Genomic DNA, 22,826 nt, shown 5'->3' with positions numbered 1-22,826 from the left:
ACCCACAAAGATTCCACAGAAAAGTTACATTGTACTTTGGTTGGTCAGAAAAGTCTGAATTAGAAGACAGCCTTTTGTAGACCTCCAAAGTTGAGGATTAAAGGACATTGCAACGTAAATTACATGATTGTGCTGAGACTTTCCAATGTAAGATGGGGGATGGTCCCTCCTGCCTTTTATGAAGAGAGTTAAGACCATTGCAGTGGCTGGGGTGGGGTAATGTTAAGTGTGCCTGGAGCACTGCATGATCCTCTGCAAATAATATATCCACTGACCACATCTGCCCAATACTTAGGGCCAGAGATTTAAAAACTAACCCCTTGCATTGTTTTGGTGATAATCAAGTCTGAAATGGAATAAAGTTCACGTTATATCCATAACACGTTAAATCTACTAGTCAACCTTCCTCTTAATTTCCCCAGAATGTAATGTTCTTGGTGGATTTGTCAGATTTACTTGTGGTGCCCATGGTAACTTCTGTAGAAAAGTGCCTACACAATAAGTCCATGCCAGTGTTTATACTCCACCTGATCCTCCTCTCACCCTTACAACAATACTTATATTTATATTGCATTTCCAACATAACAAATTATCTCAATGTGTTTCACAGAAATGTCACAAAGCAAACTGAAAACAAAAAATGCTGGAAATCACAGCAGCTCAGGCAGCATCTTTGGAGAGTGAGCAAGGTAGTGTTTTGAGTCTAGATTACTCTTCATCAGAGACCTATCATAAAGCAAACTTTGACACACAAGACAACACTAGACCATTCAAACAAAAACTTTACCAAAGAGCCAATCTTCAAAGGAAGGTAGGGAGGCACAGAATGTCAGGACAGAAACTCCAGAATTTAGGGCCTAGTCAGCTGGAGGCCCACTACCAATGATGGAGAAACTATGTTTAGTGATGTGCAAAATGCCAGAATCAGTTGAGAGCAGGGATGTTGGAAAGCTGTGGGCCAGAGGAGATCACAGAATTAGGTAACGCAAGGCAGCGGAGATATTAGGAAACAAGGGTGAGAATCACAAAATCAAAGTGTTACTTAATGGAGAACAAATATAGATCAGAGAGTACTGGGGTGATGGGCAAATATGGTTCAATACAAGTTATACATCAAATCTGGTTCAATTAAGTGGTTAGTACCAGTCACAGTATATTTACGGTTCTGCTGTTTAGCATGCACACATAGACATGCTAAACTTAATTAATAAAAATTAGATTTTCTTTAATGGTCAGCATGGATATAATTGCAGCTGACTCTGGAGCAAAAAGTGCTCCTTATTTTCAATGACTCCCGTAATATTTTAACAGACATTGGCTGCCAAATTATACATTTACTTTGGGCTGTTAAGGAGGTAAAATTAAACCTTGAGAAATTACAATGTAGTAAAAAGGAAAGCTGGAATGAGCTTTCATCTCACTCATTACAACCAAGGCTTTCAAATAAGGCCAATGTTAGATTGGCTGTTAGCCACTTCAAATGTGAAATGGTTGAAGACAGAAATTAATGTTGCTGCTCATTAACAGCTACCATTGAGTTCCTTCAACAAAGATGTCATTTCATAAACCTCTATCAAAATAATTCAGTTTAAATCCTGAAAAAGTAGGTTTTGAAGGGGCAGAGTAGCATTTTATAAATTGTTTTTCTTTCATCCCTTTTATACACTTATGCTTCATAGGCTGTATATGGTACAGGGAGCAAAGGGCTAAAAACACTAAGCTTGACATCACATGGGCATATATGTTCACTAAGCAACGCATTACAAAAAGTACAGGGCTAAGAAAATTATTAATATAATTCCAATACTTCAACAAACAAACCCAGTCATGTTAATGAAAACTTCTCCAGAATCAATACTATATTTCTACTATTGTTTAGAATGATTTTGTAATAACATTTTCCACTCGATGGTTCACATGTTTGTTTCTGTTGTAGAGACTTTGTACATTTTCTCTCTCCTTTAGTTTCTTTCCAATTCACTTTCTCCGTGGTGCATATCAAGGATTTATGGGAGTTTTTAACTCTTCAACACCCAGAGTCAAGATCAATGAGGTTGATTTTCTCTCTTGTTCTCCTTCAGGAGATGATGATGAAGAAATATGATAGAGTTACTTAAAATCATGAAAGGATGCACAGGGCAAATAGAATCAGATTGTTTCCAATAGTTAAGGTTCTAGATCAAGATACTATAAAATTTAAACCTAGGAAATTTAGAATAGAAGAAGAGCAAGAGAAACTTCTTTGTAAAATATCGTGAGGCTGTGGTCTTCAGTCCCGTGCTTTGTGTTTTCATTTAAAATAAGCTAATCTGATTGGAATGGATGATTTCAGTCTTGAGGAAGCTGAATAGTGACCCAAGGGGCTGGAAAATATTTTTCCGTGTTGTATCTTATATGAAAGCGAATTTGAGTTGGGTAATTTCAGTCCAGTTCTTGGATGTAATTCCATTGTACAGACTTGGCCGCAGCTTTTCATGAAATGATCAATCACAAACAAAAACAAAAATGCTGCAAAGATGACAGGAATCCAGGAGCTATGTACAGGTTCATTGGCAAGTGTTTCTCTGAAATAGCTGAACAACATTTTAGGACTGGCTTGTTTTGGTATTTTGGGTTGCATTTTATTCCAAAGGAATTTGAAACACGTTGATAGTCTAGATGCCAGCAGGTGACTTTCCATTGCTAGGAAAACTAGAACTAGCTTAAAAGTAAGAGGCCTTCCTTAAGTTAGAGATGAGGAAATATTTTGTTTAGCTCACTTTGTTGTAATTCTCTCTGCATGGCTCAGTGCAGGCTGGAACATAGAACTCATTCAAAGCTGAGTTCAATTTTCATTCTAAACAGAATGCAGGATTGCGGTGGCCAACAGAAAAGTAAGTTAAAATGAACATTCCCTTTTAGCTGCACAGCTTCATAGCTGCTCCAAGGTGTCTCCAAGATTCCATGCATGCTGATAGGTGTACTGACACATTAGAATCATAGATCATAGAATTCCTACAGTGTGGAAGCAGGCCATTCAGCCCATTGATTCCACATTGACCCTCTGTAGAGCATCTCACCCAGATGTACCCCCATACCCTGTCCTGTAACCCTGTGTTTCCACTGAATAATCCACCTGGCCTGCACACCCCAAAACACTATGGGCAGTTTAGCATGGCCAATCCACCTAACCTGCACATCTTTGGATTGAGAGAGGAAACTGAAGAACCCGGAGGAAATCCACACAGACATGGGGAAAATGTGCAAACTCCACACAGACAGTCACCCAAAACTGGAATTGAACCCAAGTCCCTGGTGCTGTGAGGCAGCAGTGCTAACCATCAAGTCACTGTGCCTCACACTTCTGCCACTTTTGAACATCACTGCTGCATGTAGATCTTGGAGGTATGTGCACCGAAAGGAAAGTTAAAGAGAGTATTGGTTGAGACCACAACCTAATCAGCTATAGTCTTACTGAATGGTGTTGCAAGCTTGAAGGACTGCATGGCCTACTCTTAAGTCCTTTGATTCTATTTATTAACATGTTGAAGTGTTGTGTTTCAAATTAAACACACATAGGTTTAAAATAGGCCACATACATTAAAAGTGATTGTTAAAGTTAGATTAACTTATTTGTAAAACATTACGTGTGGGTGGCACGGTGGCCCAGTGGTTAGCACTGCTGCCTCACAGCGCCTGTAGACCCGGGTTCAATTCCCGACTCAGGCGACTGACTGTGTGGAGTTTGCACATTCTCCCCGTGTCTGCGTGGGTTTCCTCCGGGTGCTCCGGTTTCCTCCCACAGTCCAAAGATGTGCGGGTCAGGTGAATTGGCCATGCTAAATTGCCCGTAGTGTTAGGTTAAAGGGGTAAATGTAGGGGTATGGGTGGGTTGCGCTTCGGCGGGTCGGTGTGGACTTGTTGGGCCGAAGGGCCTGTTTCCACACTGTAAGTAATCTAATCTAATTACAGCTTACATTTTACTTTAAATTGAGAAAATGAAAAGCATTTGACAAAATTCACATTAAAGTGGTCAGTGCCCACATTGAGATTTGCACAAAGTTGTGTCTAGGTGTCCACACTCCTCAGTTGGAAGTCAGATTTATTGTCTAGTTTATTAATGATTGAAGGACAGTCCTTTCAATTGTTGAAGAGAAAGACAGATATTGAACCAACTAGATCTATATTGAAAGCTAAGTAGACTTTAGGGTAAAACCCACTTATTTTCAAGCTCAGAGCTCATGAGAATCAGAATACCAATCAGGAAAAGCTAAGTGCATCCATTAATCGGATGGTATAGCTTTTAAGTATTTTCCTGTTTGGGAGGGTTTTGCAGTTGTTTCAATTAAGGTGACATTTGATTGAATATTTTACTCTACATTTCTTTGCTGCCTGTTAAATAAAGCAGTTGAATGGTCTTTTTTGTGCCTTGTCTCACTAACTATTCCCATTTTCCCTCTTAAAAATTGGAGAAGTGCATATAAAGCCGAAGGCAAGATGTAATTCACTTCACACAGGGGTTCCTGTTATTAAATTTGACTATGTTGCTATGTAATACAATACTGGACATTGAGTATACACTCCAGAGTGTTGGATGGTCCGGTTACCTATAAAAGTGACGAGTTACCGTTCTACCCAAAAAGAAAATGTGTCGGAAGATTCTCGTAGGCATGCTGTGGTCCACGTTTGATTTGTCCTGCCCTCAGTTCCAAATGCTTGACGCTAAGGTTTAGTGCAAAAGATGAGGAAACGTCACCATCGAAAATCGTCTCACTTTTATCAGCAAAAAGATCTTCCTGAGCTGAAGCTAAATACGTAAAGCCAAGCTTTGACAGTTACCTGTGAGGTACAAGACAAAAACAATAACCAGCAATTTTGCCGTTTACTGTAACAAAAATAATCCCTCCCTGCCTTTTCACAGATCAATCCTTCCAACAACATGCCTGTTTTGTGAGGAACAGTGATTATAGCACACACGACGGATGATTGCCTGCAGAGAGAGGCCTCTTGTGTAGATCAATATCATTACCAATGTTCATTGCACTTAATGATGTAAATTTAAATCAGTGATTTATTGACGGGCCCATGTTTTTTTTTGTTTCAATTGGCAGCGCTTTGGTAGATCTAGCGACAAAAAACAACTCGCAATCGGATGGACTATTGTTCACAACCTGATCCTATGACATGCGGGGATCGGGGAGGGTGTGTGGTGGGGGAACATCTTTGCGTTGATTAGACTGAAACTTTCCATAGACAACGTCAAAGGCAGTAAATAGGTTTTTTTTTCTCCCTCTAATGACAGCACACTGGTACAGCTGGGATTGTTTAATATTTTACGAGTCTTACTTTGTTTGGCTCCGACTGATGTCGGGCAGTCAAGGATTTATGAAACATGTTTTTTTTTGCAGCCCATCTGTGATTTTCTATCTTTTGTGGCCTTGAGAATATGTTTAAATTTATTAAAGAGAAGGAAAGGCCTCATTATTTCAAAGTAGCACCAAAGTGACACCGTGAATTGGTTATTAATGGAAAGGCACTGCCATAGGGCGGTTGGAATTTAATGATATCCTCCAAGAAAATATGAGAGTGTCACTTTCTAAAAAGTCATGCTAAATGTCAGCTTTTAAAGTCACGTTGCTAATTTTCTGCTATGGCACAGTAATGTTTTCTATAGCATTTAAGAAACATGGACCACTGCATTTTGCCGATTATCCCCTCACCTTCTGAAGCCCTGCAAATGTGCTGGCGCAGCTAGTCATTTAATCTCTAAATGTACTGAGCAGAAAAATAACATCTCTCTTTTTAGAGGCAACTAAGATGGTCCCTTCCCTACCAAAACGTTTTGCTTTCCACATGCAATATATCAGCCTCCGCATATTTTGTGTTGGATCCATTGGCACTTTTCAACCAGTGTTTCAATACTGGATTTTTTTTTCCCCATCACTTTTGTCTGTATGTTCTTTTCATGTTGAATGTTATGTTTCTCTTTGCTAACCTTCTGCCTCAGAATAAAATTCAATCTATTCAACACTTATTTATTCTGTTCAGTTTTTCGAGCTCATATTTTTGAAAGATAGCAGTTGTTGGGACTGAAATACTTTCACTTTGATTAAAAGGAGAGAAATGAACATGAAAGCTTGTTAAAGAAAATTGTGGGCTGAGGTGGGAATGACCACAATGCAAACATCCAATTTAAAAGGGAGAAGTGTCAGCCTAAGACCAGCAATTTATACTCAGATAAGAGCTACTATGTGGATAGGAAGGCTATGCTAGCAGAAGGATTCTCTGAGAAGTTAGATCAAGAGAGAAGCAGTTGTAGACCTTTATGGGTGTTATTCAGAATACGCAATAAGTATATTCCTACAATAATGAAAAAAATTCAAGGAGGTAATCCAACATGTCATCCACTAAAGAAGGTAACGAAAAAGCAGATAATTGGTCAGATAGAAATGGCAGGTCATATGATTGGTCAGAGAATGACTAAAAGGTCAATTGGGAAAAAGAAATTAGAGTATGAGAGGAACCTAGTTAGAAATTTTAAAACAAGTAGCAAGAGTTTTTTTTAACAAATAGCTGAAAAAGAAGAGTGTAAAGTGAGTATTGGTCCTTTAAAGAATGGAAATAAAATGGTAATAATGCATGATAAGGAAAAGGTGTCCTTCTGCCTTTATGGTAGAGGATACAAAAAAAAAGATCCCAGTCAGAGTTATAAATCAGGAGGTGGAAGGCAAAGAAGAACTTGTTGAAATTGTAATCACCAGAGAAGTATTGAGAGGTTGGCAAAGGTCAGACATTGCATGTATGGGTCTTTTCTGGATGTGGTGAGTGGTGTCATGCTGAGGTCTTGTTGGAATGGCAGCTTTTTTACAATTTATGTCGATGACATAGGTGAGGGCAACAAAAGCACGATAGCTAAATTTCAGAGGGCTGCTAGGTAGAAAGATGGGACAGAAATATGATGTGAAGAAAACATAAAGAGGATGCATACTGATATAGGTACATTGAGTGAGTGGGCAAAAATATGAAGGAGGTTGCTTTGACAGAAAGAATAAAAATACAGGGTATTATTTAACTGGCAAACAACTGCAGAATTATGAGGTGCAAAAGGAGCTAGGGTGTTCTGTGCATGAGTAACAAAATGTTAGTACACAGATACATCAAGTATTTATGAAGGCTAATGGAATCTATTCTTTATAACAAGAAGAAATGAATATGAAAGTAAAGATTGAAAGTGCTGGAGAGACTCAGCAGATCTGTGCAGTGAGAAACCTGCACCTTCTCTGTGGCTGTAATACTGTTCTGCACTCTGTTCCACTACTTGATGCACTTTGTATGGTACGATCTGTCTGTAGAGCACAAACACAACACTTTTCACTGTTTCTCAGTACATATGACAATAATAAATCAAATCAAAGCTTTGCAATGAAGAGTGAGAGTCCAGATGGTAATTTTGCCCATCCAGTGCAGGGTGCAGAATACCTGCTCAAGGGTGGAAAGGAACTTGCAGTGGGAAGGGGAGGATTCAATGCTCGTGGTCCATGTAGATGCCAATAACATAGTTGAAACTAGCAAAGAGGTTCTACTTAGAGAGGAGGAGTAGCTAAGTACTAAATCATAAAACAGAATCTCAAAAATTATAATCTCAGAACTGGTTCTCTGAGCTCTGTGCACACTTGCATAGGGTACATCAAATTAGAGAGATGAGAACATGCCTCAGAGACTGATGTGGGAGAGGTGGGTTCTTGTTTGTGGGCTATTGGCCCCGATGCGGTTCAGGTGTAGACCATTCCAAAGGTACAGTTCCCACAGTCCCAGTACTGATCCATGCAAACCAGATAAATAGAGAGGGTTTAAACTAAGTAGTCTGAGTAAGGATCAAATGTGAAACGATGTGGTATATCTAAGAGGAGGAACACATGTTCTGATGCTTGTGTCACATATCGTTAGTGTGCAGGCACAGTTCAAGGCTTGTGGGATGCTATACTTTATTACATGAGGAATTGAACTTAACTGTAAGGATCAAGACTGGGAGTATGATAGAGAAACTCAGCAGATCTAGCAGCATGTAAGGAGAGAGAAACAGAGTTAATGTCTCAAGTCTTCTGAAGAAGAAGAGTCCGATCAGACTCAAAACACAGATGCAGAAGGCACTGTAAAGGAATTTTATGAGATTGATACCTGCAATGAGCAAGTTGTGAGGATAGATCAGACAGACTTGTTTCCACTGGGATTTAGTAGAGTGAAGGTGACTTGACTGACATGTACAGAGACCTAAGTGGTCTTGACAAGGTGGTTGTGGAAAGGATGTTTCCTTTCGTGGATGAGTCCAGAACTAGGGATCACCATTTTAATAACTAATTACTCTTTTAGGACAGAGATGAAGAGAATTCCTTTCTCTGAGGGTTGTGTGACTTTGAAACTCTGCCTCAGAAGACTATAGAGATAGAATAATTGGATATTTTTAATGTGGAGGTACATTGATTTTTATTAGACAAGTAAATCAAAGGTTATCGAGAGTAGATGCAAGTGTCAAATTCAAAACACAAACAGAGCAGCTGTTATCGTGTTGAATGGTTAACAGGCTTGAACTGAATTGAATTTATTGTCACGTGTACCGAGGCACAGTGAAAAGCTTTGTCTTGCGAGCAATACAGGCAGATCACAGAGTTAAGTAGCATAGAAAGTAAGTAATAGGTAAACAGTAGCAAAAACAAAAACACAGGTACAGGCAAATGCTAAGAGTTTGTGAGTTTATTCAGTATTCTGACAACAGTAGGGTCGAAACTGTCACGAAACTGGGTGGTGCGTGGGTTCAGGCTTCTGTACCTTCCCCCCGATGGTAGAGGTTGTAGAAAAACATTGCCAGGGTTGGATGAATCTTTGACAATGCTGGCGGCTTTTCCTTGACAGTGGGCCTGGTAGATGGATTCTACAGATGGAAGGTTGGCCTTTATATTGTCTGGGCCAAGTTCACCACTCTCTGTAACCGTCTCTGATCTTGAATGGTACAGTTGCCATACCAGGTAGTGATACATCCAGACAGAATGCTCTTAATGCTGAACCTATAAAAGTTGGCAAGGGTATTCACCGTCATGCCAAATTTCCTCAGCTGCCTGAGGAAGAAGAGACATTTTTGGGCTTTTGTAACCAGTGTGTCCACATGAAAAGTCCAAGAAAGCTTGCTGTTGATGACCACTCCCAGGAGTTTGACACTCTCCACTCGTTCCACCTCTGTGCTGTTAATGTGTAGGAGGGCATGAGTTACATCCCGCTGAATGTTAATAATGAGTTCCTCGTTTTGCCAGCATCAAAAGCTTGGTTGTTCTCAGTGCACTATTTTTCCAGGTCTTCCACCTTCCATCTGTAGTCTGTTTCAATGCTATCTGTGATTCAACCGACTATGGTAGTGTCATCAGCGAACTTGTAAATGGCATTAATCTGGTATTTGGAGGCGCAGTCATGGGTATACAGTGAGTACAGTAGGGGGCTGAGTATGCACCCCAGGGGGGCTCCAGTGATGAGTGTTAGTGACGATGAAATATTGTTCCCAGTCTCCACTGATGATGGCCTATGGGTCAGGAAACTGAGGATCCAGTTGCAGAGAGTGGGGCTTAGTCCATGATCACTAAGTTTCATAATCAGTCTCGAAGGATAATAGTGGTGAAGGCTGAACTGTAGTCAATGTGTAGGATTCTTACGTAGCTGGTCTTGGTGTCAAGATGTTCTAGGGAGGAGTGAGGGGACAAATGGCCTACTTGTTTTAACTTTTAACTTTTAATAGAGGGGCACGGTGGCTCAGTGGTTAGCACTGCTGCCTTACAGCACCAAGGACCTAGGCTTGATTTCAACCTCGGATGTGTGGAGTTTGTACACGCTGCTTGGGTTTCCTTTAGGTGCAGATTAGGTGAATTGGCCGTGCTAAATTGTACATAATGTCCAGGGATGTGTAGTTTAGAGGGTTTCTGTGGACTGAATGGGCCAAATGGTCTGCTTCCACACTGTAGGGATTCTATGAACTTGTATGTTTGCATTTGATGAATATCACATACAAGTGCTCAAAATCATGAGAAAGCTGGACAAAGTTAAACTATTTCTATTTACAGAAAACTTGATATATAGAGATATGATTGACTAAAAAAAGACCAGTATTGACATTAAACATTTTTTTGTAACATTTTGTTAGAGTCTGGAGTGTACTGCTTGAGTGTGTGGTGGTAGTATATTCAGTTGTGGCTTTTAATGGGAATTAGATAACCACCTGATGAAAAATAATTTACAGATCCACAGGCAAAGACCAGGGAACTGAAAATAACCAAATTGTTCATGCACCAGAGGGCTGACAAAGACAGTAAGGGCTGAATGGCTTCCTGTACTGTAAACATTTAATATTCTATGACTTTATAACCTTTATATGTCCACAAGCATTGGCAGAAATCACAGAGAAAGATTTTATTGACATTGCAGGCATATTCATCTGTCTTGTAAATTCTGATTATATCAATTAACGAAGCTGATTTAATTGTTTTCGTTGCAATTTGAAATGGATGATTACACAGAGTGCACATTGAAGAATATATTGAACAACCACAATTTCTGCAGTTGCCCAACTGTACCATTGAAATGAAGCTGTAAAAAGTTTAATTCACTTTGTGAAACCGTAGATATTAGAAGGTCAGACGAAACAGTGCTAAAATTCATATTTCACTTTCTCTGTCAAGGTGAGAATTGTATGAGAATTGTTATGCCTTGGCACTATCATGCCATATAAAACTGGTTTCACAAATACTCCAAATTAAAAAGTACATATATGTTTGTACCAAGAAAGAACCAAACATCTTTCTTGCCATATGTAAGGTGGAAGCTACATAAAGTTAATCCTTTTTTTTTGGATATAGAGGACAACAGACTTACATTCTGTATGTGCCATATTGCAGTCCATTTTAGTGTGGATGACAGAAAGTGGCTGCTACAGTTTCATTTCAGATGAGGAGCAGTTTTTGCCACCATGATAATTTTAAGAAATGACATTCTGGATCAAACGTTCTGAGAGAAAGGACAGGATAGTCTATAAACTGAAAGTGATCTGCTGAAAATAGCTCAAAAAGTAACTCACGGCTAATTGTGTCCACTACCGATCCAGAAGTGCACAAACTGAGGCGACACAGCTTTATGAGAATTGTGACACATCACACATTGATCCTTCCAATTCAAAGATACCTCACTACAATATTGAGACATGAGTGTTTTCAGTGCCCCATCATGGTTTACTAGTGTTAGCAGTGACAGATTTCTCATTATCATTTGCCAAAGTTACAAACATTGAGTCATCCTTTCTTTGACTGGTCCTTTACACAGCAAACCTCACAATAGGAGTGGAGACAATTAATCAGAAGGTTATTTATCAATGCCAAGAACTGTCAGAGGCCTCTCTTTTAGCCACCACGAAAGCAATTTCACATTATGCTATTTCATTCTGAGTGCATTTTATTTACAGATCTCCATGGTTTTTTTTTGCTGCCTATTATCAGGTGAAAGAGTTGTGACTGTGATGTTGTTTGTGACACAGGTGACCTGTTAGGATTTGATAAGTATTTACTGCAGAGTACCCGGAGGGTTGTCACATCTGTTGTTGGCAGAAGTGATGGAAAAAAAAATAACCTGGAAATGAGGCGTTTGATTTTTCTGGTTCCTATACTCAAGCATCTGTTGCTATAATTAAGTGCCGTTCAATGATTGCAAACTGATGGTCAAATAAACATGCATATAACTCTCTGAATTGCCAGCATAGAATCTTCTGTTCTTAAAACAATGAGGGGAACAAATGCAATGAGGGGAACAAATATGCTCACTTCAGCTGGAACAGAAGGACAACTTTTATTTTGATGGCAGCTGCTTGACTTTAATAATTAACTTTCCCAGAAGATTGAACTGTTTGTATAATTAATCGCTAACTTCAAATTGTAAGAGAGAAGTTGGCACTGGCAAACAATGGAATAACTGTCAATTCAAGAGAGCTCAGTTTCATTTTAACCAAGGTTTTAAATAGTAAACCATTGCTTGTCTGTTTTAAACTGTCCACTTATTAAATAACTTAGCCTTGGTAGAGAGTGTGCAAAGATCGAGAGGTGGAAAGGAGTTGACTGCTTCGAGCACATATCATTATTCACATGCATTTTGGCAGTGAAAATGTTCCACTTTATTGATTTCTATTGAAGAACTTCCATACTGAATCTTTAAACAAGCTAACATTCCTTCTCCACTAACTATGAAAGCTGTACACACCACGCGCACACACGCATACAAAAACACACAAAGTCTCACCACATAAATGAGTCCTGTTTAGTATTCAGCACTGTCTATGGTGGTAAGATGAATGAGAATGGAAAAATAATTACAATCAAAGCCCTCATTATTCTGCACAAATGGATGTACAACAAGTGAATCTGTTTTTTTTAAAACAATTGTCAGGTAAATAGAGTACCTATCTACATGCCCAAGACTGACAGGCTAATCAGTAATTTCACAGTGATGTGATGCCACTTGCATGACCTACAATATAGTGGTACTGTGCAAGCATCTCGAGACTGCTGTCCTGAAACTCTAATGCAAGTGAGGAAGTGAATTTCCACAAAAAGTACCAACGTGAAATGCAGCATCAGTAAGCTCGAGGCAGAGCCTCAGTTATCAATGCTAACCAAACTTCATAGCGACAGGCTGCGATTGTTCAATATGATTGAATTATCAAAAAGATGTGAAAAAAATCAAGTTAATTATTTTGCAAATTACAAATAATGGTGGCTCTTTTTTAAAAAAAAAACATGGGTATCTAAATCAATAAGGGAGTCCTGACAGTGTTTTCATTTCTTCAATGGCACATTCTTACTTCCGGCTCTTAAAAGGATGCACAGCCACCTTTAAAATCTTATATTAGTTAATTCCGGGACTGGTAACTAAATGCTGCAGTCTATGTGCAGATGCTGGGATTATCTCCAATGTTTTCACTCAATCTGCTGTAGAAATACATGGAATAAATAGTATAAACTAATTAACATGGCACCAGCTGTTGCCACTGTTTGGCAGGCATCTGCAAATCGAGAGCTGCAGCATTTTCTTCTATGTAATTTAGTTTGCAGTGCAAGTGGGATCCTAATGTTGCAGGCTTTTGAATGTAACTTAAGAATCTGTTGGCTTTGTGTAGACTGTTACCTTGTGGACAGTTGTATATGTGTGTATAAGCAGTTTTATTGCAGATGGAACAGATGGCAGATGTACAACTGTGAAAATTGATAGATGGGATATGATGTCATTACTTAGTGTTACCAAAGGAATAGATTTTTTGGGGGGTATTTAACCTCTGAGTTTTGGCCTGTCCTAATCTTAATTTTTAATTCTGAACTCCTTTGACACGTTCATGATTTAAAATGTGTTGCTTGTATCCTTTTATGTCACAGCTTAACCTCTGTGCAGTGGAAATTTTATTTTAACGTGTTGCTTATAAAGGAAATTAACAGAGATTCTTTATCTGACCATTCAGCATTTATTGTGTGTGTTTTGCTTGTTCTAATTCAAGGGTAATTCAAACCATTGTGTTGAGGTTAAATTACTGTAACCTAAAAGCAAATTATTTGTATGAAGTTAGGCATATCTCCTAACCTGAGACAGCACTGAAGAAATGTAAACATCATGCATGTATTAATTAGAATATCTTTCCTAGAAAACTAAATTGATTTAGAATGCTAGTTTCCCCTCACAATATTGAGCAGTTCTTGACAGGAACCAACACATATACTGTTCCAATGTAGAATATCAGGAATCAAGCTGTTTCTATTAGTCCTGTACTTAGTTTAATAATTGCAGTTGCAGAAAGAACAAATCATTGCAAAAGGTGTTGTCATTTTCAAACTCTGTAAGATCTTATAATAAAATGAGAAATAAAAGGCAATAGTGTACAAAAGAATATAATGAGATGACCTTGAGCAGACAGAAAGAGCATCACATTTTGTCTAATTCATCTGGGAGTTGAGAATAAATCCTTACTGTTTTAGACTTGGACTCCAGTGCCAGAGCTTGTGGGATACTGAGTGGAGAGGATAAAATATTAATACAAGGTAAATGAGTGCTTGCTGAGCTGGCTGTGCCATATGGCCCTGGTAGTGGAAGCAGGACCCTGGCCAGTCTCAGTTTACCATATGGAGTGGGTGGAAGAGAGTGGGGCATATCTTGGACCAAGCTGAGCTCACCATATGGGCTAGGTGGAGTAGCCTTTGAGCTGGAAGCAGCAAACACATCTGCACACTGATGCGTCTTGAACAGAATCCGCAGAAAATGTATAAATAATAGAAACAGTAAAAATTAATAAAGAAAATATAGCCTGATGGTTCAGATTAAAGTAGGTGAGCTCTGCTTTTCATCGCTCTTTTCCAAAAGTGCAACGCCCACATAAAAGATGAATAATCAAAGTGAGCTGAAGTCTGTTAAAGGGTAACATCAATCATTTATAGTACTGACATTTTTGCATTGCATTTAACATATGGTATACAAGAACACTTTACAATAGTGCGTGAAAGATGGACAAAAGAACTTGTTTCATTAATTATTTTACATAAGAATTATTAATAATATATTGTCAATTTTGTACCTAAGTATAATTTTGCTTTGAGCTGGTATGTACCTTATTTATGCCATTCATTATAGATGAATACAGCACTTATTCCTCCATCTGTGCGCTCAGTTAATTTCCATCTCTTTTGAAGGGAAAGACATGAAAAGTTCACATGGTTTGCCTTTCAATTTTAAACTGAAACAAATTATAACTTTTACAATAAAAACTTAAAGTATTTAAGACATGAGAAATCAGCAATAAGATCCAACAAAAATGCCATAAATTATGCTTACATTGAAGTTGATAAGATGTTTCCATAATAATGACTGCAGTTTGCTGAATTCCATAGCTATTTACAAAGTGAAGAAAAGATTTTAAAAGGACACATGACTCTGATTAGTCTGCTTTTGTTCTGATGCAGCTTTGTTTGGAATAGTAACAATGATAGGGGTCATACACACACTAGGAGGAGTGTGGTTAAAATCAGAACCAGGCCACATGTACATCAGTTCTTAACCTTACATAAAACATATTGGACTAATCCAGTCAGTGTAAAGCCATCACTGAGTCATAAAGGTTGTGGGTGACAGGGCCATGGCTAGAACCTTGAACTCCCCACAGTAACATTGCAGTGGCTAGCAGGGATTGTTCCTGGTGTGTGTGGTCCTGACTTTAGCTTTGAATTCACTAGCCCATGGACATTTTGGGGTACACCTCTTCAGAAGCTGGGAGGCAGAATAACATAATCCTTTCTGAAGTGAGTGCAATTTGTTTTGTAACTCAGGTGCTCCTTTTTTTTCATATATTCTTCGTAGAAATCATCAGTATTGAAAATAAAATGTTCTTTGGAAGAATTGCAATGGTCTCAGTCCGAACTTTAGGCCAAACACAGGATACGTTTATAAAATGTAGAAATCCAGAGCAAAAGTTACATTTGCTGAGTCCAGACCACCTGCTTTTTATGTTCCTTCTGATCATTTGCACTTTGCTGGTCCTTTCTTCAGATGTGAGCATTGCTGGCAAGACCAGCATTTATTGTCCATCCTGACCAACCCTTGAGAAGATGTTGATAAACTATCTTCTTGAACTATTGCAGTCCACATGGTGTAGGTACACACACAATGTTTTGTTTCCTGTATAGGTTTGGTTCAACTGAATGGTTGCTTCACCATTTCAGAAGGCAGTTAATAGTCACCAATTTTTCTTGAAATGTTGCGTTAATGCATGTCACAATTTTAATGTGCAGAGAAGTATGGTTTTACAATTAGGACAGGATTTTATTAGTTTTACCATCAAATTAAATATGGTGTTCTGGTTGTAACATTGGATCTGAAGCTTCAGCCAAAAACAAGTAATACAAATCCAATGATGCTTTAATGACAGCTTGATTGACGCTAACTAATTGATCTTGATCTTGCACATACATTTATCACTTGAGCTATCAAACAATCTCTCCACCTACCTCTTAAGAGTCTCCTTTAACTAAAAGGTTTTGGAATTTTTCTTTTGGTAAAAGTCATTTGATTTGATTCTTGCATCCTAGTATTGGCAGTCCAATATCAGTTGTCTTATATTGCTTTCATATTGATTGATGTAAAATTCTTTATTCTCAGAGAGGTGCCATTTAGCTATATAGTTTCTACTGCTTTTGTTGTGTTTAATTAGTGACTACTGGATTCTGGGGCAACAGATACCCCTTTCAAAGCTGAAAATTACTTGAAGCGATATTGCTAAGTTTCATACAGTAGCGTTAACAATAATAATTCCAGGCTTGGGAATCCACTTTCTTGCAAATAAGGTTTGTGCATGTGTATTTTAATTCTTGAACTGGAGGTTGAACTGTGGAATTGGCCCAAAAGTTTAAATGGGCTTAATTGTACAATATTGTCATTTACGTTTATTACAGCATATGTAATATGAAGACAGTATGTGCTTTTCTCTGATTTTTATCAAAAATAACTAGTCAACAGAACTTGAGTGGCAGGTAAATGAGACTGAATATATAGAATTTTTTATTTTTTCACTCCACAGCAACCCACATGCGAAAGACATCAACTTAATTTCATTGCATACTCAGAATTAAAGCAGGATTTCAATTTACTCCAATCCCATTCAGTGGCATGAAGCTAAACAAAGTGTCAATACCTTCCACACAATGATCAACAAAACAAAACAAATCTGTCAAAACTAAACAGCATGATTGCTTTGGAAATGGTTGCAAGTTTATAAAGCAGACAAATGTTTACTATTTCTGTTGTGCACAGATGAAGTCCTGATTTCTACTCCAACCACAAGGGAGTGTTTTGAGAAGCTTTCCCTGGCTGGCCAGCACCTACCTCCAGGTTTTCCAACTCCTCTCCTCTTTCCTGACGGACTTTCCTCCATAGAAACTCTTCTGACGAACATCCAGGTAAGTGCAGTAATCATCCAGGTTCTTTCACAGACCTGATGTCAGCAATCAATATGATAGGCACACGGTCAATTGGAATGCAAAATGGGCCTCTTCACAAAATGAAAACAGCAGCGAGAGAAGAGTAATGCAATTATTTTCAAAATAAGGCCAATTGCTGAGCTGTTTATCTGCAATTGATTATCAGCTCATCCATGATATATTGATATTTTTTATATCCATTTAGAAGAATATTTTAGTAGAATGTCATTTGACCCATTGCACCATGTTGGATCTTGGAACTTTCCTGTTTGTCATATTTGATTAGATTAGATTAGATTCCTACAGTGTGGAAACAGGCCCTTCGGCCCAACAAGTCCACACCAACCCTCCGAAGAGTAACCCACCCAGGCCCAACTCCCTCTGACTAATGCACTATGGACAATATAGCATGGCCAATCCATCTGACCTACACATCTTTGGATTGTGGGAGGAAACCAGAGCACCCAGAGGAAACCCACGCAGACACTGGGAGAATGTGCAAACTCCACACAGACAGTCACGCAAGGTTGGAATTGAACCCGGGTCCCTGGTTCTGTGAGGCAGCAGTGCTAACCACTGAGCCACCGTGCTGCCCCAGTGGTGGTGTCCTCGTCAAGGCCTCCTTCCAGATTGATCCCTAATTCACTGGTTTGAGGAAATTGGACAGTACGAGTCTGGGGGCCAAATTGAACAGTTAGTGTTCCGTCAGGGATATGGTCTCTCCTGCCCGGTTAGATCGCTGGAGGTTCATGAGAGCCTAAACCCGTGCCAGCGCACACAGGAGGTTTCAAGTGTTGAAGCTGTGGCCCTGGTATCAATCATAAAGGAGATTTCCTTACCCACAGTGTTCAAGCAGACTATCAGTTCATCCTCAGGGTCCTTAGTCAATATGGGGTAATTCGAAAGGGAGGGTAGTCAGGCTGAGAAAGGGTCGCTAGTAGAGAAATGTTGTCTCCTGCTTTGGGGGTCTATTTTGCTGCCAATGATTCCTGGCACAACCCTGAGCTGACTTTGGTGTTGCCAAAAGGGCAGACCACATGCTACTTTTTTCTATTTCCCTTTCCAAGGATACAGCTATTTCCCATTGAAAGTTTCTGCTGAATCTGATTCAACTACCCTTTCAAGCACTGCATTCCAATTGATAAGAACTCACCATCTTAAAATATGGTTCCCCCACCCCCCCGTATCTCCTCTGTTTGTTCTTTGTCAGCTATTGTAAATCTGTGTCCTTTGGTCACTAACCCTCTAACCGGTGGGAATAGTTTCCCTTTATCTACTCTATCAACATCTGTCAAGGTTTTTAATACCTCTATTAAATCTCCTATTAACCTTCTTTGCACTCCATTATTACTTTGATATTTACAACACCTGTATTGCAAACTTTGTTCACTTGAATTTAATTTTATTTCTTCAATCGGATGACTGCTGAAACCAGCAATTTTTAACCTTGCCATCACTTAAGCTAGTCAGTGTTTGTGTAAAATATTTTCACAGTTGCCTTACACATGAGAAAAGGTATTATTATTTGTCTTATGCAAGATTAATTTGCTGGGATACAAGTGCCACCTGCTGGAAATGATGAGTCACACCTATTGACACAATATATTTAAAAGGTGTTATAATTAACCTGAAATATGATACTTTAAAATAAATCTTCAAAGTATTGACGAAAAGTAGCACTCTGTATATTATTGCACTAATGTTTTTGATATGTATGTTTGGTACTTTGCTATTGTCATCTTACACCAAGTTGAGTACAAATGTGTATTGGAGACAATGTGTATGTAATGTTCCCAGGCTTTAAATCACAAATATCACTCATGACACAACTTTGTGAGCATCTCCCCATAAGTTGAGTGTTTCAAAATTTGAAAAACGTCAATGTTTTATACTTATATCTCAATGAATGTTGTAACTGTTTTATGAACGTGCTTTAAAATGTCTACTCCATGTTGCACCTTTAGATTCCAGATCTTAATTGTTTATTCACTCTAAGTTCACAATCAAGTTTAACCAATCAAACACAATGAACATTGTTATAAAACAAACTCAATCAAATGCAGCATAATTGAGCTCCGTTGTAGGGGTGATGTCAAGGCCATCATTAATTGGATGTCCCAAGTAGCTCTCTTTGAACCACTGCTACCCTGTGACGTCTCCCCCAGTTGATTGGCTATCAAGCTATTCAGCTGAGGACATTGTGGCAGCTGATGTATATGTGTTCAAATCAGGATAGCTTATAACATAGTGCATAACTTTTTGTTGATGCGTGATATACCACGAGACAAAGATAAAAAAGAACCCATTTAATGATCTCAAGCCTACGCAGGGACATTTTAGTTATTTTGCTAATGGTGTTTTGTTGTTATGTGATTTGTTCTTTTTTGTGCAAAGGGACAACTGAAGGTTGCCATAGACAATACAGCACCGAGTCACATCATATAAATTTATTTTGCTCCTTTTTGGGGGTGGATTTGGGAGGAAACACAATAGCTTCAATGTCTTCTGAATAAAGAAATGGCGAAATTCAGCCACTATCATTGATCAGTATCTGCGAAGCTAAGACATGTTTTTTGGATATTAGGAGAGAAGAACTGAGGTCAGCCATGATGTCAGTGAAGTTTGTCATTTAACTCAATGATACTCCTTATTTTGCCTTCCAGAAAAAAAGACATGTTAATAAGTGAGATACTGGAAGGCATGGAGCAGCACCATTCATCATTTACTATTTTCAAGAGAGATAGAGAGGAGACAAGGGGAGGAAAATGGGGATAATTTATTTCATATATAACAAGCTGGATACTTTTGATGCCAATTAGAATTGGTTGTAATAGTGGCTAATGGGCTACTGTGCACATGCTACCAGACATGAATTACATCACAGATAAAACAGCTTCCTAAAGTTCACTTTAGGTTAGGTTGTCTAATATTTCAAAATCAAACAAAACTTTATGATTAAAAAATGTGTTAGTTTTACAAAATAATTTGCAGTTTTTGAAAGTCAATTTAAAAGTTAATGCTGAATTCAATTCAATTTCCCCATCAGCTATTCAATTTTCCAACAGCCCATCAGAAATGAGTAACATTGCTGGAACAATTTGTCTTGTTTGGAAAAGCTGCAAATGCAGAAAGACGTTCTTTGAGTCCTTCTATTTAAGATTTTTAAACCTAGACACGGACATTTTGAATACTTTGCTAATGGTGTTTGTTGTTCTGTGATTTGTTTGGTGTGTACAGGGACTACTGAAGGTTGCCATAGATAATGCCAGGGCCCAGGAGAAGCAGGTGCAACATGAAAAGACAGAGTTGAAGATGGAGCTGTTCAGGGAGCGGGAGATGAGGGAAAGCTTGGAGAAGCAGTTAGCAGTGGAACAGAAAAACAGAGGTAAGTGAGAAGAAGGCAAAAATATTTGTTTTTTGCTCCTGACTGAGACAGAGAGAGAGAGAGAGAGAGAAAGGTAGAAGTAGCAATGTGAGGTGTAAACAACGTGGTATTCTTATTAAAAATTTGAAACCAGTGTATTACTGTGCCTCTCTTCTAGCAATAATTCAGAAACGGCTAAAGAAAGAAAAGAAGGCAAAGAGGAAATTGCAGGAAGCGCTTGAATTCGAAACCAAGCGAAGAGAACAAGCAGAACAGGCATTAAAACAAGCTGCCTCTGCAGACAATCTTCGGGTCCTGAACGGTATGAGCATGTAAATGACCTGTGATTGAATCTCATGAAACGACGTGGGCTCTTGTCACTTATCAATGCACAATAAACTTTGACAGAAGCTCGAGTCACTCTGTATTCTGATTGCAGAACAGGCTGATTAAAAGGTCGATCGCAGGAGAAACAAAGCAGTATAATTCACTGAGATTTCAAGAAATAAAATAATGACAATAATTGCTTGGCTCCATGTGTCAACGTGAAATAAATTATGAGAACATATATTGTCCAAGTACCCAATTTAAGAAGTGAACTCAGTATTCTGATCTTTCCCATTGTTAGATTCGGTGACCCAAGAGATGGAAGCTGACCGCAGCACTGGACGAACAGATGCTGAAAGGACAATACAAGGTACTTGACAGCAATGGTTATAAATCTGGCTCATGCGCTATACATTTTGCTTCAGCTTGTTATTCAAGCATGCAGGTTTCCAGCTGGGCCACATTAAAACGAGCTTTGGCAAGGTCGATCTTAGTCTGAATGTTTACTCACAGTCTGTGCATTGATCCAAATCAAAAAAAAACTTTCCTTTAAAAGTCACTTAATTCTTTTGTTTTTTTTATATCAGCCATATTCCACATAAAGCTTAACCAGTTTATTAAAATCAATCCTGTAACCTGTGGAATAAACCATACTCAGTAAGGTACCACGTTAAGGTATATGATTGTAATTTAATGATTAGGTGACCTCACAAAGTTTATTTTCCCTTGGCCACACCTTTTATCATTCTCTTAGTTTGATGCTTGTCGCTCTCCTCAAAATTTACAAATCAACCTTGGTGTTGTTTAAAAGTATGAGAGCAGCTTGCTGAAAAAGGATAGGTGAGTTATACAGTGCACAGTTTGCTAATCCACACTACCATCACTATCATCCTCACTATAACTCACAATAATTGCCATTAGGTGAAGGTAAACATCCTTGGAAGAGCATGTTACATCTCCAGTGTAGTTTCAGTTGCCCAGCCACTACCTGTCCCAATTTCAAAACTGATGACTTACCTGTCTGAACAGATTAGCGTGAATTTCTATCTACATCTCCTGCACAATAATCTGACCAGGTAGGTTATGCAATCTCTGCAGATGTCATCTGACCTTCATTCAACTAATTCACCCACCAGTTTTAGCAGACAAAGACTAAAATCTGCTTCATTGTCTTTGTGGGGAAAATAAAGATTCAGTTCTCTAATATTTATTGCCCATTTTGAACTGAAAGAGGAATATATGATGGGACGGTGATACCATATTCGCGCACTTAATGATCAGTAGCCAAAAGCTCCTGTCAAAATTTGACAGCAATATGTAAACTGCATTCAAATGCTATCATAATAACAAACATCATTTCCAAAATTGCTGTTATTTCCTTTTTAGTTTTACAGCTGTCAGATTTCTGTTTCCCCTGAATTGTGTCCTCTTTAGCATTCCTACTTTTAATCACTTCACTATTGATGGCCATGCATTCAGCTACCTCCACCCTGAATTCTGGAATTCCACCACTCTACCTCCTTTCTCTTCCTCCCATTGCTCTATAAAATCCATGATGTTGGCCAAGCTTTTGATTACCTGTCTTAAAATATCTCCACAAAAGATTCAGTGTCAAGTTTTGTTTGATAAACAACTTGTGAAGTGGATTAAGACGTTTTACTATATTGAAAGTGTGAGGTAAATACAAGGTGCTTGTTATTGCTTGACATGCAAAACATCATCACTGTGACAATGTATGAGTTCATACAATCTTTACAGTATGTGTAAGCAGGCCACTTGGCCCATCAAGTCCCTACAAACCCTTGGAAGGGCATCCCTCCCAGACCCAGACCCATACCCTATCCCTATAATGGGGCATTTCCCACAGGAAATCCACTATAATAATGTAGGGAGTGGCACAGCAAGCTCCCACAAACAGCAATATGATAGTGACCACAACTTCTGTTTTTATGATGTTGACTGAGGGACACTGGGGAAATAAAACTCCCCCCTATTCTTTGAAATATTACCTCTGCAGCCACCTGAGAGACCAAATGGGGCCTTGCTTTTGTGTCTGATCAAAATTGACACAGTGCAGTACTGAAGTATCCACCTAGGTGTTGTGCTCAAGTCTTTAAATGGAA

General features: G+C 38.7%; 1 protein-coding gene across 4 annotated transcripts in view; it reads left to right on the top strand.

Moving 5' to 3' along the window:
• dachc (dachshund c) overlaps positions 1–22,826 on the top strand; it is a 598,354-nt gene that overhangs the window by 542,381 nt on the left and 33,147 nt on the right. For all 4 annotated transcript variants that reach the window (XM_087987941.1, XM_043691358.2, XM_043691362.2 and 1 more), the window contains 4 exons: positions 16,846–16,991; positions 20,250–20,397; positions 20,555–20,698; positions 21,005–21,073. In XM_087987941.1, coding sequence (XP_087844067.1) covers positions 16,846–16,991; positions 20,250–20,397; positions 20,555–20,698; positions 21,005–21,073 — 507 coding nt within the window. The remainder of the gene's footprint in view (positions 1–16,845; positions 16,992–20,249; positions 20,398–20,554; positions 20,699–21,004; positions 21,074–22,826) is intronic.

Source organism: Chiloscyllium plagiosum, unplaced genomic scaffold, assembly GCF_037043375.1.
Source record: "Chiloscyllium plagiosum isolate Xiang-an unplaced genomic scaffold, Cpla_swu_hap1 HiC_scaffold_6, whole genome shotgun sequence".
Classification (NCBI taxonomy): Eukaryota; Metazoa; Chordata; class Chondrichthyes; order Orectolobiformes; family Hemiscylliidae; genus Chiloscyllium; species Chiloscyllium plagiosum.
Note: the sequence above shows the minus strand (reverse complement) of the source record. Positions and strands in the feature narration are given on the sequence as shown.